Source organism: Lates calcarifer, linkage group LG6 (assembly GCF_001640805.2).
Source record: "Lates calcarifer isolate ASB-BC8 linkage group LG6, TLL_Latcal_v3, whole genome shotgun sequence".
NCBI classification, from domain to species: Eukaryota; Metazoa; Chordata; class Actinopteri; family Centropomidae; genus Lates; species Lates calcarifer.
In genome coordinates this window covers 9,378,084-9,393,414 of record NC_066838.1, presented here as the reverse complement: position 1 = coordinate 9,393,414, position 15,331 = coordinate 9,378,084, and the positions used below count along the sequence as shown (strand labels likewise).

The following is a 15,331-nucleotide window of genomic DNA, read 5'->3' as shown; positions in this document are numbered from 1 at the left end:
TTGTGCATGTTAAGATTGAAGAAAAGTAAACAAATCCTTCCTAAGCTGTCACCCCTGTTCATCCTCAAACTTCATGAACAAAAAAATGCCAGAAGACTGGAAAATCTGAACATTGACTTTTGTCTGTCAGTACATATCTCTGTTAACAATTTTTGAGTCTCTTTTTATTAATTCTTATTTATTATTATTATTTATTATTATGGTTGTAAATGACTATGTTCGTGTAGTTTTATCTACATTTCCTCCAGATATCCTACTACCCGAATGACTGATAATGTCCAGGTGTGTGTCTGTGTGTCAGACTGAAACTGGCAGTTAACGAGGAGCAGTGAACGCAGCACATTGACCTCCTGCACACTGTAGGGGGCGTTAGGAGAGTGTTTGTTCGCCTTTGGGCTTGTCTTCGTTGCTCGAAGAAGTGACTTGCTCTGCTGATGTAGTCTTTCGCTGAGAGGACACCGGTGTCTCTGTTGTCGTGTCCAGAAGAAATTGGACCAACGCGGAAAATAGACAGAAGGTTTTGACAGCCGTATGGGACAAAACAGGTACTGAGCCAAACAGACATGCAGAAACTGACAGATATTATTTACCGGAAACACTACATTTTATTGGGCAACCTACTCTCAAAACTGTCTGGGATTGAATCAGCGTATTTGAATCTACAAAGTGGTGTTTAATCTGTAAATGAAGCCCACCTTCAAGTGATGGCTAATCTACATGTAGTGAACTGGAGATGTAGAGAATAATAACCCAGATTACTGGAAGTATGATCCTGGCAGGGACTGTCGAGGTGATCTCCTCTGTCTGATGAGTTTGGCATTGTTTGAGGTGTGTCAAACAAGCTTTGTGTCAAAGTTCACAGGGTGCCACAATGACTAAACCTGTCCGTGTCATCGTGGTGGGAGCTGGCTGTCGAGGAGAGATCTACTCCCAGTTTGCATCCATCCATCCTGATCGCATGAAGGTGAGGGAGGTTGCTCTGCAGCCCGATGTTGTCAACAAAGGAGGCAATTCAGTGAACAAATTTCTTTTGTGGACCGTGTTCTGAATTGACAGTACTGATACAAACACACCAAAAAGTCTATGTGGTATGGAAGCCCATTCACGCCAAAGTGCTGAAAAAAGAATCCCGTAAATCGTAACTTTATTTTGTTAAAATTTGTTATTATTTCGATCCTTATAATGGGAAACTAATTTAGTATTTTTTGAGATTCTAAGTCATCACTTCAAAATAAGTAAATAATTATTTCAAGTTTCTCATTATAATGATTAATAGGATTTTTTTCACATTGACAGAACGTGGCTTCCAAACTGTAAGCCAAAGAGGAGATCATTGACAAGATGCCCATGAAAGAAATACCTGAAGTATAATAGAAAAGTTTATGTCACAGTACGAGGAGAGTCTGTTTCCTGTAACAGTATAGGTTGGAAATGTGCAGTGAATTAACTAGTTTCTTAACTGCCATGTCCTTAACTTCCTTGACTGTTGTCACCAGCTTTTAAATTCATTTTGGTGATAATACAGGATTTTTACACCTAACAGAGTGTATTCTCCTGTTATATTGCTACTTTACTTCAGTAAGTAAATCATCAGAGTACTTTTTCCACCGCTGCCCAGGTATTGAGTTGTAATGTTATGACAAAGAACTTGTTATATCCCCTTTGTTTACTGTTACTTTATCAATTTCAGGTTGTTGGAGTTGCTGATCCAAGGAAATTTGCTCGCACTAAACTTCAACGGCAACACAAAATTGCAGATGAAAATGTATTTGATGGTCAGCATCAAAAGAGAAAAAAACAACATAATTTTATTGTTTATTATTCTCTGCTTCATGCTTAATTATTGAATGCTCTTTTTTTAGACTGGCATAAATTAGCTGAAAGAGAGATGTTTGCAGATGCTGCGTTAATTTGCACTCCAGACCGACTTCATAAGGTAATCATACAATGTCTATGCATACTCTATATGTATAACAAGGCAGTGTCATTGTCAGTCATTGTTTTTTTGTCCTATTTAAACTACTTTGCCTTTTCCAGGAACCTGCTGTGGCCTTTGCAAAGAAGGGCTACCACATTCTGCTGGAAAAACCAATGGCAGTGAGTGTTCTGTAAATGAGATTAAACATAAACTGTGTTGACATAGAGCGCAATTTTAACTTTGATACAAATGTTAATGATCCTACAGATTGATTTTTACAGTCATTTCTTGCAGTTTAGTTTGTAATTGTGTATTTTGAATTAAAATGACCCTTTTAAGAAAACACCTCACATTATCTTTTCCATCACATTTCAGTGCAATTTAATTCATATGTTGCAAAGATTAGATTTCTTCCAAGCACATCGCAACTTTTGGAAAAGATACCATTTCATTTTCTATTTCTGAATTACTGAGATTCCCCTCTCACTTTTTCTCTTTCTATGATTACCTTTGTGTGACACTCATGCCCTCCTTACACATTCATGTGTCCACATGACTTTAGACAACTGCTGAGGACTGCAAAGCGATTGTGCAGGCTTGCACGCAGAGTGGTGTGATGCTGTCAGTTGGACACGTTCTCCGATACGATCCCACCATCCACAAGATAAAGGTGAACACATTTCTGTATGTAAATTTGTGTACATTAAGAACTACTAGAATTGTCAGTTCTTCATTAAAGTTAATAACACAACACATAACATCTACAGAATTAAGATCACTCAGAAAAAATAACCTTTTTCAAACTTAAGTCCGTTGGGAGTAATAGCACCTTCAATCTGCAGAGTTAATAAAGCACTCAGTACGTGTTGGTTTAGGAAGTCTGACAGCAGCAAACCTGTGATTAAATTTTCATAAGGTTTGGTTTGGTGAAGTTGCCTTCTTGGTCAAAAATTAAATTACACAATCTCTTTCTAGGAACTGATAAATGCTGGAGCCATAGGTGATGTGATCCATATTCAGCACTTTGAACCGGTAAGATCCTGAATTTCTTTCAAGGCCCAACTGTTAGGCCTACAGATACTAATTATTATGATAATACAAAAATCCTGATAAACTCAAGAACCTGATGTTGTCCCAGGTCAGACCTATATACACTTATATTTTGTAGAGAATATGTTATATGACATTAATACAAAGTTACATTTATACAATATGTTGACAAGCAGCATCAACCTCTTCTTCTAGGTTGGTTTTTATCACTTTGCTCACTCATTTGTTCGGGGAAACTGGAGGAACGAAGCTGAGAGCTCTTTTGTTCTTTTGGCCAAATCGTGCCATGACATCGACCTAATACATGACTGGGCTGGAGCTCGCAGGTAAACAGTAGTCGATGATCAACTCAAAGTTTTTCTAAGGTTTAGAGATTAATATGCAGTCAACACTAAAATAGAAAAGTTATTTGTTCAACTGGGTGATATCAAGTGTGTCAGTTTGTCAGATGATAGCAGATCAAATGATGTTAGCAGGAACTAGACCCATTAGCCTGGTGGTTTTGTGGAGCCTCAGTCTCTGTGTTTTCAAGTGTACAAGTTTGTTTTCTGTTAATTTATTCTGTTTTCCCAAGATTAATCATTAATGCAGCAGTGTGTACTTTCCAGGTGTGTGAAAGTGTCATCATTTGGATCTGTCAGCCACTTCCAAAAAGATGACATGGTATGTGGTCTGTTCACACTACGTGAGATATGAAGAATCATTAATTTTACAAAGTAAATTAGTAGCAATTACAGATTGGAACAAACAATTTTCTGATTGTATTTTTTTTCTTTTATAAATGAATCCTTTTTTTCCTGAAGATCTATGGACACTTTGTGGAACAGCACATCACAGCACTTAAATTTTTCACTTTTCAACAGCGCACAGTTGTGTTTTTGTGTCATTAAGATTATTATATTATATTAATATTATATCCATGACTGTTCTCTGTACTATTGCTAACAGAGGAATTCTCTATACTGAGCATGAATATTAAATATGACATTGTTTGTTTTGATTTTTGCCAGCCAACAGGTGCAGGGGATCGCTGTGTGGATTGTCCAGTAGAAAAAGACTGTCCATACTCAGCATGCAAAATCTACCTGGACAGAGTGAAACAGGTTCACACTTCAACAAATTACTCTCACCAGCTATCTGCTATACCTAACCACCTGTGAACATAATCTTTTCCTTGTCATATATAATTTTATATGAACTGTGTGTATGTATGTGTTCCCAGGGTCACACTGGCTGGCCTGTATCAGTCATATGTCCGAACTCGTATCCAGACATCGAGTCAGTAACCGAGGCACTGAGGACTGGACCATATGGGCGCTGTGTGTACAAGTGTGACAACGATGTCTGCAGTAACCAGGTTAGAAAACACTGGCTTTTTAACACATTTAAGGCTGACTCTTCATCTCCATAGCACGACATCTCTGTTTAACACATTACATTTAGTTTCTGCTTAAATAAAACCCAAATCCCACCAGGTATGCACCAGTAGCCATTGTGATATCAAACATATCACAAAGTTTCAGATCTTTTCAGCTGATATTTCCAGACTGCTGCTACTACTGTACACAGTGACCTGACATGTTAGAAATCAAAGTAAACCATCATCTATCAAAGACATTAAAATATAGGGCGATTTTCAAATAACAGTTAAATATGGTCTAATTCTTAGGTTTTTTTACAGCATCATGTCAGATCCGGTCTAGAATTAGTTGGATACTATGTGCCAGCACTGTGTTTATTTTGCCTTAAGCTGTATTGCCCTCTTGCAACTGTCTGCTTTGTATTATTGCTCATGCTGCCTTTGATTAATATTATTTCACAGTTTTCAAGGATAGGTATTTAAACTGAAATTTCATAATTCACTTTACTCTAGAAATACTGTGTTTGTGGCACTGAAGTATTATGTGAGGCTTACTTAGATTCAGAAGCTTAACACTTTTTCCCTTTTTGTCTTGTTTGTCCATTCTGTTTGCCCAGGTTGTGAACATGGAGTTTGAAGGGGGTCTGACGGCAGCCTTTTCCATGGTAGCCTTCACTGAGGAGATGTGCAAGCGAAAAACAACCATCTATGGCAGCAAGGTAGGGCCAGAGGGACTGTGGTATTGCAGGAAAAAAGGGAAAACAAATGGTATTATTTAAGATACAAGAGGTGCTGTAAAGGAAAAAAGCACACGGGAATCAGCTATTGGCTCACAGAGAGAGTAGTGTTGACCACACACTCTGTATGGCCAAAATTACAAGTAAACAAAAACATTACACCATATGTCATTTAAGAACCATGATTATCAAAATGCTCTATAACCTTAAGCCTCAGCTTTTATGGGAAGACTTTTCGCTGGATTTTTGAACCAAGCAACAGGGATTTGCTCCCATTTAGTTAGATAAGGTTAGATAAGATTAGATAAGGTTAGCTAAGGCCAACCTTGCAGCTGTTGCTCCAATTCATCCCAAAGGTAACCAACAAGGTTGAGGTCAGGGCTCTGTGCAGGCCAGGCAAGTTCTTTCCACACCAAACTAGAAAAAACATTGATATATGGACCTCACTTGCGTGGGGGCACGGTTATGTGGAAACAAGAAACCAGTAATCAGTGAGTATTCCCCCTCATGGAATTAAGTGGCCTTGCCCATACCACAAGTGTGTGTTATCAGTCTCAAAGAAATTTAAACACCTGAAAGTTTTGAGAAAGAAAATCGTTAATGTGTGGATCAGATTAAACACGGTCAACTGTCATAACCTTAAAGACCATAAAAACAATTTTTAAGCTACTGTATGGTGAGCTGATGTATTATAAGATATGTTAACTAGCTAGCACTGTATCAACTAAATGCTACAGTACCTATATAATGAAGTGTATCTATACAGGGGGAACTGTCATATGATGGCCATGAGGTACACGTGTTTGACTTTCTGACCCAGAGATCCACTAAACACACAGCCAAAAGTAATACCCCCATGCACTTTGGCATGGGTGGACATGGTGGAGCAGACTACCACCTTATGGATGCCTTTATTTCTGCTGTGGCGGTAAGTACTTATAAATACATATAATTCTTTAATTGTGTCACTATATAGTTTTCTGCAGAGCTTTTATTTTTAAGAATCAATTCATTTGGTTTATGCAGTATATTATCAGTTTTGATATAGCTCCTTTATGGACAGTTTTTAAAGGATTTAAAAGATGTATAGGATTTGGAAACATTGACTGTGATGGTTGATCAGCCACGTGTGTTCGTACGTGCAGAACAATGATCCATCCCTAATCCGATCGGGTCCTGAGGAGACGCTGCTGAGCCATTTGCTGGTGTTTGAAGCTGAACGTTCACGACTGGAGGGCAGGGTGGTGTGCCCTGCTACTGCTGATATTAACCAGAGTTAGAGAACCAAAAACACTGTCATGAAAATGTCAGCTTAAAAATCAAACACTATGATGATACCTGGATGATTAAAGACACTGTTAGTCTGGTGAATGAAATGCCAAATCCATTAGTACTGCTATGCTCATGATGCTGATGATTCACTTCATATTGTTCAGGGGATTTTGATACTGTGTGTTTGTGTTTGTGAGTGAATGTGGGGACCTGTTTAGTTTTTTAAATTGATTAAAGTACTAAGTCAAGAACTTGATCATTTATTGTTCAGCATAATGTTATGACGTGATCATTCTCAAGCAAGTATTGTTAATGAATTCTCATAATTTTTAGTAAAAACTTCTGAATCTGTGTAATTTCAGTCATTGTTTCACTCTTAATGTGCCTCCAAATATACCTCAGGATATTTATGATAGCTGAAGTGATAGATCTGTCACCCTGGACTACTATTTAGCTTGATTACTGATTAACCTTTATTCAAGTGAAGAAAATAATGAAATAAATGTATTGAATGCATATGTACCACTTACTGTGAACAACTGCACATACACAAGATACACAATGCTTCTTTTTAATTTAAGTTGTTACCTTAAGAGGGTTACTGAATAACTGGTGTGTTTAAGCTTTGCAGCATGTCTATATAAACTCACTAAAAAGCATACAGTATAATATCATGTCTGAAACTCATGGCCTTGTGTTGCTCCATGATGTAGCTCATGGCAGCTCCAAGGAGCAGCACCAAGTGTAACCATGAGGTCAGTCTGCCTTCTTTTTCCTCTGAATCTGAGGGATGAATTAAAGAAAACCTCATTTTTATCATGTCTACAATAATCCCAATGAAACAGACAAAGATTTAAAGATAGGAATATTAGTGAAAAGGTTTTACAATTTGCTTTGTACAAATCGTTTTTTTGCATTTCTTTAATCTTAATTATGTCAATTGTACTCACCCTTCTTATTGACCAGTGTCAGGAGATCGTCTCTACTCAATGGCTCCTTTGCATCCAGCAGCACTGACTCCACTAAGTCTGGATCGTTACTGAGGTATCACACAAATCAAAAAGGCAAGAGGCTGATTAATGATTATACTATTGCTAATAATCTGCCCATGATTGATCTTTGTCCATCATTGATCTTTGAGAGTCACGTCTGAGATCTGCACACTTTTCAAGATAAAAAAAAAAACAAACACTTACCCAGGTGCGGGAGTCGCAGCAGCCGTGGTCAGACTGACAGATGGTGGAGTTATACCCAGGAGCTGGCTGGCAATAGTATTGAGACTGTCAATGTCCTGGAGGTGAGACAGTGCAGTTACACAGTAAGTAGTAGTGAGATTTTCATCACGTTCTAGCAGAGGCCACACTCAGTTTTCTGACTGCACTGGCTGCTATGACAGTATCTTGACTCTCCATTGACAAGATGTTTCATGCCCACATACCCACTGGCTTTCCTGGAAATGAAGATAGGACTGCAGAGCGAGCAGCTCGTTGACTCTGTCCTCCACCATTTTCAGGTACTCTGTGACATCTTCATCCTGGACCCCATCGGAGGAGCTTAATTGGTCAAAGATCTCAGAGTTGTTATAGCTGATCTGAAGCAGTGATTTGACACCTGGTAAAAAGAGTTGTGAGATATTAAAAAAAAACTGCTTCTACAAAACTGATGTTATATTACCTTTATTTTATCTCCCACCGTTGGATAAAACTTCATTGTCTGCAAAGTAATGAGCTATTATCTATACTTGTGTATACTTTTGTTTGATGATCCTGCTATCAACAGCTGCAATTGTTACCAAAAACAGAGCAAATTTACATGATTTAACAAAAGCATTTACAGCCTGTTTTTGCTTCTGTAGATGTACTCTAACCAAATAGGTGTGACTCTATGTGTTGTTTTTACCCTTCATGATCGTATCAATGAAAGAGTGACTTGACCATTTCACATGTCACTACACTTATCTGTATGAATATTTTTATTTTGTTTTTTATACAGTTTTTCCACATTGCCATGTTCATAGATAGATGGACACAGTATACTGTATATCCTATATATGATGTTACATGACGTTTTCTGCTGAGAAGAGACAAACTCCATTGTCATGTTTCTGTTGCCCCCCTACAAAGGATAATTTTATTCAGAGTCCTATGCTGTACCTTCTTTGAGCTGATCTAGGAGCTTTTCCATGAACTGCACACGCTGTTTATAAACTGGAAGCTGTTGATCAGTAGCTTCTTGCTTAATGGAAACCTTCATCTGACGAACCTGCTGTACGTTCCTGTTGCTGCTGGTCCTCAGCTGAAAAAATCTCCCTCTCACTGAGAAGCTTTCAGTCCGGTGCATAATGGAAGACAGTGTACAACCACAATATTTATTTCCCTCTTTATCTGTCTTCCTCTCCCACACACCACCACACACACCACCAACCTGAGAGATCTGTCTTGAATGGTCTCTGCTTCATTGTGCTGATAGTTGACAAAGTTCAGTAAAGTGTAGTTCTGCCCCTCCACTGATGGAAATATATCATAACATATTCTGATTACTGTTAAAATGCCCAACTTCCACTGCTTCTGTAATGTTAAATGGTGTGCAGAATTTTTCATACTTTGTATGAAGTTCCTGACCAGTTTGTCCAGGTCACTTTCTGCTGTCTCTCTGAAGATTTTTTTCATAGCATCCTCAAAATCCTCCAATGCCCATTCCTTTGACCCCAGCTCCTTGCATTTCTCCACTATGAGGACAAATGTAGAAAAATCATATAAGACCTTACTTTACCCATCATGCCTAATAGATGAGTAATACACCAGAGCTTATTTGCATAAGGAATGATTACAGCAAACTTTTTTTCTCTTACTTTTCTTTCTTTCTTTTCTTAAATAAGTCAAGTTAGTTAAATTGGGTTCCAGGAGTCCACAAAGGAGACTTGTATTGACCCATGTGTCTTTATCCATCTTATTAAATACCAATAAATAAAGACATTTATTATTTATAATGACATATTGACTCAAAATGATTAGATAAAGAAGATGCACAAACGTGCCAAAAAAGTTCAGCAGGACTAAAATTACAGGAACAAATACAGTTTGACCATACTGTAGAAATATTGTAATCAGTGCTAATATAAATAAAATATATAATTAACAATTATTTATACATTTCTGTTCAGCCTCTGCTCAGTATTCAGAATTAATAATAAGTAACAATGGAAAAATCTCCCCTCTGTCCTCCTTGTCAAGTGTTTGTAAAGTGTGAAGAAGTAACATCTTTTAGACACAAGGTGTCACTAGTTTATTTGATTAGAAGTCATCGCATTTGATTAGAAGTAAACATAGGCCTGGGATGACAGTAGTCAGTCTGTTGTGTCAAACAATCTATAATAAGCACTAGCAGACCTAATACTGTGGAATATTAAAGTAATAATGATAGGGTATATATTGACCATGTGGAAAAACAATGTCAGCAAAATGAGAGAGCAACACACTGCCAAGTAGCTTTGGCATAGCAGTGAATTAAGTACATAGTGCCACTCTTTATGGGAACAGCAGGGTGACGTGGTCTTACTGCCATGTCACCCTGCTGTTCAAATATTTGACATGGCGTAGTCAGAGGACAGTAAGGGATTTTTCTGATATGCAACATTGAGTGTATTTGTTATTGTTATTATCCTAGTTTAGGGATTCAGAATAATGTGATCTGACTCATCTTGTGTTAAAAGCATGAACTTTATAGTCACCTTGACTGTGGTCGATTTCCTGGTTCATGCGCACAATAGTCTTTATGTCTAGGAAAGCCTTAAAGTTGCAGTAATGGGAGATTCCTCGTTCCAGGCCTCTCCTCTCTTTGATGTACTGAGCCATATCCTTAGCATTCTGGTCCATCAGAATCCTCAGTTTTTCCTGGATTTTCACACTAGTTATAGCCATAAATATACAACACACTGGACAGTTAGACATAGTGGATGTATTTTATCATTATGAAGTCTAATCTCATGCAGTTCTTTTTTGTTTAAATGTTAAATATTAAAACATTTAAGTAAGCAATCTCTACCATTTGCTACTCAGAAAGCTTAATGGGAGCAAGTGATTCTTTGTGAGCATCACTGTCCCTGTCCAAATCCATCTGTGCTCTAACATAGCAATTGTGCAAAGTGGGTCACAAGAAATGCACCTATCTTCAGAGTGCTGCAGAACAGTTTACCTGGCATTAAAGGCTTCGGTGCATTTAGTCATCATGTTACAAATATCCTTGCGAATGGCATGCAGCTCCTGGAAGAGATAACAGAGTTAACTGACTATAATCTCAAAATATTTAAAGTCAAATCAAGTCAATTGTATTTATATAGCACCAATTCAACAACATAAGTTATCTAGGGGTACTGTACATATAGAGCAGGTCTAGACCATACTCTTTATCTTATAAAAGAGAATTATAAAATATTTCCCCTTTAACACCCATTTACTGGCAATCCATCATGAGAACATCTCCTAAATTTTGTCTGATACATTTCCCTGTACTCCCCAGCTTTGTAGACAGTGTTAAATCTTCTGTTGTAAGATAACGTGATTCTACAATTTTCTGTGATTTCGGTAAGATTTACAAGTGAAGGGGAAGAGAAGCATCATTCTGGCACCTGTTCCTTGGTATCACTCCAGTTGCTACATTTTGGCCCGATGTAGCAGCAGCAAATACAAATTTAAGAATTGACTGAAATAAATCTACCTTTGTCCGCTGAGACTGAACATGAAGGAAATGTTTCTTCTCCATTTGTAGTGTTTTCAAATCCTCCCTCAACTGTCCATTCCTTGTCATCAGCTCATTGAAGCATTTGCAACCCTAAAACAGAAACATACCTGGAGTCAGAATAACCAAAACAAAAAACAACAAAAAAACACAACTACAATAAAATAAAGAATGTTTACAAAAATATGAAGTTGGTGGAAATCTGATTTCAGTTAATGTAAAAGTGGATTGTCTGTGTAACACTAACCCTGTCCAGTTTGTTTTCTGTTAAGCAGGTGGTTTTAACTAAGTTTCTGTTATCAGATTTCCAACTATGGCATGTAGTTCCACCAGTGGCCCTCTTTCCCACCAACTTCCTCTCCCATTTCGATATCTGAAAAAAAGCCAATAAGTGGGGTCAACTGAGGAAAGAAAATCGTGATGAATTCACTCTCACGTGTGTTTCCACAGGAAAACACACTTGATATTACCTGGTCTTTCAAAGATGCCACTTTATCTTTTTCAGCCCTCAGCTCCTCATCTAGTCTGTCTCCACAGGCCAACAGGGAAGTAAGGTCTTGAACAGTGCTACCATCAGTCCAACTGCTACAACTGGTCTGAGAGACGCCAAGGTTGCGTAAAAGCTTGTCACGTTCATCTTGGAGTCGCTGGATTTCTCGTCTCATGACACAGACACACAAACACATAAATACAAAGTTTGGACAAAACATGTAAAACTTACAAGTTATGCTTCTGGAAAACACCAAAACAGAACAGATGTTTTTAAAAAGCTACATAAGTCTAATTAATTTTAGTATTAATTGTCGTTTTAACTTCACTACTCTTTCTACTTGTTTACAAAGCATCCTAAAGTGACATTGTTTACTAAAGGGCATTCTTCCATCTTCATTCTGGGGCTTCAATCTAACCCATAACCTTTGTACATGCCTTATTCTTCAATCTAATCCCCCTCCTGTCCTCCTCTGGCAACTAGTTTTATGCACAAATGACCAATTGTTTATTCAATGATGAAAAATACACAGAAGTCTAAAATTACCATCTGCACCTTCAGAGGAAAATGTTTCTATGAACATTTCACTTAATGTGATGTCAATGTGGACTTAAAATATATCATCATAAATTGTCTCTGGAGGTGGCAAGAACTGGTTAATGAATGACGCCACTCACCTGTGTCTGTAGATGAGGACTCTGGTGTTCTTAGAGTATGCCCGCTTGACTGCCTCTGATCTGCGATACTGCAGCTGCAGTTTGTTCAGGTCCGTTTCCGCTGTATTAAAAATATGATGTAACTATGTCCCATTTCAGAATTACTGTTTACGCTACTATAAATTTTATTAATTATTGATTTAGACTGGAAATTAACGCTTTTCGTGTTGTCTGGTGCAGAACTTCAGGAATCAGCATCACTTGATGTGTAGCGCTTAGGAATAGCTACAAAACTTACTAAAAAATTCTCCAAGTAGTTGACTTCTAACAGCCGATGATCGCTGACTCATGTTGAATTTTGGTCTGTCTTGAGTCTGAAGAATAACAGAAGTCAAAGCTGTGCCTGACTGCTAACTATACACATACATACATACATACATACATACATACTATTGTGAAAATTCAATGTTAAATTTAAAAGAGGCTTAGCTAGGTTAAACTGTGACTAACGGTAGCCTATCGTTGGTTGCAAACAATTGTCAAGTAAAGCTGCACTAGCTAAAATAATATACTATCTTTATACGTGTCTATGATGCTAGCTTTAGTATACTACCACATAAATACTTACCACTTAAATACTTAAATAATATGCTAGTGTTAAAATAGACCACAATGCCGAACTACTATTAGCTAATGCTAGGACATGTACGTAACATTAGACATAACGCTAGCAAAACTCAGCTACTTAGCTAACCATTTGAATTTGTATTTAGTCAACTTGATTAATTGGCTTCGGTTCCTCGGCATTAACGTCAAACTCGCTGAAGGTACCTAACGCTAAAAGTTAAAACGGCAGATTTATATAGATGGAGACCTTTGTATCAAAAGGCCTAATTTACTGTGTATGTTGGACAAGCTAGTTAGGAGCTAATTAATTAACGGTAATCACATAGTACGACCGTTAGCAGTTTTTTTTTTGTTTTTTTTTTTTAAATAAAAGCTAGGTCTCAACGTCCGTCTCGCGTGTGATTAGGGACATAAATGATTTGATTAAACTATTAATTAATAACATTATAATATATAACTCACTTTACGTCGCAGGAGATGGTGCTTGCTAAAGTTGGTTTCAGATAGCCAGTGTAGTAAGTAGTAAGTAATGAAAAATCTCGTTGAGTGTGCTCTAAATTTGTAATGGAAAACAAAACTAAAATAATGAACATTTCTTGTCATGGGATTAAACTGTTTGTTGCAGGTCTGCACATGCTGAAGTAGATTATGCCTGCATTTGATTTTCCGGAAGCAGCTAATGCTCATTGTTTTTTGTTTTCCAGTTTTGGCTTGAAATACAACCATCATTTTTATTGTGATTAAATTTAAACTGGCAAGTGAAGCCAAACAGGTCATTAGTGTGCATACCCAGTGTACTGAATACGTTATGACTCATATTGCATCACACTCGGGTAAAATAGTTGTACAATTTTATCAGGCAATCACATTCCATTATGGAGGGAGGTGTCTTTCTCAATTACCCTCTGAACACAATAATGTCCACAATAGCACACCATTCCTGGACCTTGCAACACAATCAGGATGACTAATTCTGAAGTGTGTCCCAGAGTCCATACTCCCAGGTGGATCACGTTGTGTTGATAGTTGGACTGACACAGTTATAAGAATATTGAGGCAAGAAGGGTGTGTAGATAAAACTGAAGAAATGACGAAATGATTGAATCACAGAAAAACATTCTGGTGCCAGGATGGGATTACAGCAGTGGTGTGAATAGGCACTCCTTTGGCCAATGCTGCATTTTCCATATGATGTAATCTGCCTATTCATTTTTAATGTCAAGTGTTAACCTCAGTCTAAATGCTCTCTTTTTCAGCATAATGAAGATTAATCTGGAAGAGGATCTGTCTTTATGAAGATGTTTGAACAGGTCTCACACACGTACACACACTCACGCATTCAATAAGCCAGATCAACTGGCGACGTGCTCCAGGAGAAGTTTGCAAACTGAGTCAGCAGCTGTATTTTTGAATGACTCAACCAGTCCACCGCAGAGCCCTTTCGTTTCTCAGAGCCCTGCCCTCAACCCTCCCTCACACACAGGCATGCACTGCCTACATTTACGCCAGGCCCTTACCTCACCACAGCATCACTTCCTCCCAATTTACTAGGATACGCCTGGAATTGCCAATAGCAAAACAGAAATATTTTCCAAGGAACTTCAACTCAGTTATCAATATTTTTGGAAAGGCTATGTAAAGGCTTACTTTATGTTTGACCTAATTATTTGATTTAGTTTTTTCTCACTGTCTCCTTTATTCCCCTTTTTCACTTTAAGCTCTATTTTTTCCATTAACGATACAGACTCTTGACATGCTGTGGCGAGTGATGTGGTGAATTTTCTGCAGCGCTAATAATCCTCTGATCCTCCGAGTCATAATCAGTCACATTGCCAGGAAGAGACTCCTACGTCTGCTTTGACTTTTCTCAGGCTCATCTGCTTTCATGCAACAATATCTGCTGGAGGGCTGTTATATTGTCACACTACGTTTTTCCTACTTACAAGACAGGCATCTGTGAACAAGGAAGTTGGAGGAGGAAAGCAAGGAGGGGAGCTGTAAACTGTAAAACACGGTGCAGTCTGGCTCTATCGATGACTCAACAGGAAATGATGGAGCCGAAGAAAGGTGAGAGAGAGAAAAGGGAGGAGGGTGGGAGTGAGAGATAGAGTGAGGAAAAAAGAAAGATTGACTTTGTCATGCCTCAGGACTCTGAGCTATGTTGTGTGGAGAGACAGACTAAAAGAGGTCATTACCATGATTTTCTGAGGAAATTTGTGGGCCGTGAAAACACAGCTGGCCTCATCATTTCTCCCCTCCCGGCTACTCAGCACAATAGACTTGTGACGTGCACACACAAAGTAAATAATAAGCAGTCAATCAACTCTATTACCAACCTTGACTATTTTCCGTTGCCCTCCTGAAAGATCACCTTGTATGTCATGTGGTGATTAAAATTGACTTTTACCTCAGGACAAGTTGGAACAGACAGTGTGGAAACAAGCAAATATTGACAATGTCATCCTGTCATGCATTTCCACAAAA

At 38.0% G+C, this 15,331-nt stretch overlaps 2 protein-coding genes across 3 annotated transcripts; one reads left to right on the top strand and one right to left on the bottom strand.

The window, feature by feature from the left end:
* Nucleotides 1-377: 377 nt before the first annotated feature.
* Nucleotides 378-6,698, top strand: zgc:154075 (uncharacterized protein LOC556929 homolog). Its single transcript, XM_018688903.2, has 14 exons — nt 378-545; nt 856-964; nt 1,691-1,775; nt 1,863-1,936; nt 2,038-2,097; nt 2,481-2,588; nt 2,894-2,950; nt 3,164-3,294; nt 3,577-3,631; nt 3,979-4,071; nt 4,191-4,325; nt 4,946-5,047; nt 5,832-5,993; nt 6,211-6,698. Exons 1-14 carry the CDS (start codon nt 532-534, stop codon nt 6,343-6,345), a joined length of 1,320 nt encoding a protein of 439 aa, XP_018544419.1. The 5' UTR covers nt 378-531; the 3' UTR covers nt 6,346-6,698.
* A 194-nt stretch (nt 6,699-6,892) lies between these two features.
* Nucleotides 6,893-13,196, bottom strand: LOC108891656 (outer dynein arm-docking complex subunit 1). 2 transcript variants are annotated; one of them, XM_051071150.1, is made up of 14 exons: nt 12,975-13,196; nt 12,519-12,594; nt 12,242-12,341; nt 11,545-11,734; nt 11,322-11,447; nt 11,054-11,167; nt 10,532-10,599; nt 10,068-10,243; nt 8,940-9,065; nt 8,762-8,843; nt 8,491-8,660; nt 7,776-7,948; nt 7,534-7,628; nt 6,893-7,376 (listed from the first exon to the last, which is right to left on the bottom strand). In XM_051071150.1, exons 1-14 carry the CDS (start codon nt 12,975-12,977, stop codon nt 7,274-7,276), a joined length of 1,602 nt encoding a protein of 533 aa, XP_050927107.1. In that variant the 5' UTR covers nt 12,978-13,196; the 3' UTR covers nt 6,893-7,273. The 2 variants fall into 2 exon arrangements, with proteins under 2 accessions (XP_050927107.1, XP_050927108.1); XM_051071151.1 differs by lacking the exon at nt 12,975-13,196 and adding an exon at nt 12,849-12,959.
* Between the last annotated feature and the right edge of the window lie 2,135 nt (nt 13,197-15,331).

Bases quoted from the DNA above. Each gene is read 5' to 3' on its own strand.
- zgc:154075 (XM_018688903.2), top strand. The intron at 3,632-3,978 runs GTATGTGGTCTG...GATTTTTGCCAG, and splicing joins ACTTCCAAAAAGATGACATG to CCAACAGGTGCAGGGGATCG. The intron at 5,994-6,210 runs GTAAGTACTTAT...TCGTACGTGCAG, and splicing joins CCTTTATTTCTGCTGTGGCG to AACAATGATCCATCCCTAAT.
- LOC108891656 (XM_051071150.1), bottom strand. The intron at 11,735-12,241 runs GTGAGTGGCGTC...CTGTGTCATGAG, and splicing joins GTCCTCATCTACAGACACAG to ACGAGAAATCCAGCGACTCC. The intron at 8,844-8,939 runs GTATGAAAAATT...TATTTCCATCAG, and splicing joins GGTCAGGAACTTCATACAAA to TGGAGGGGCAGAACTACACT.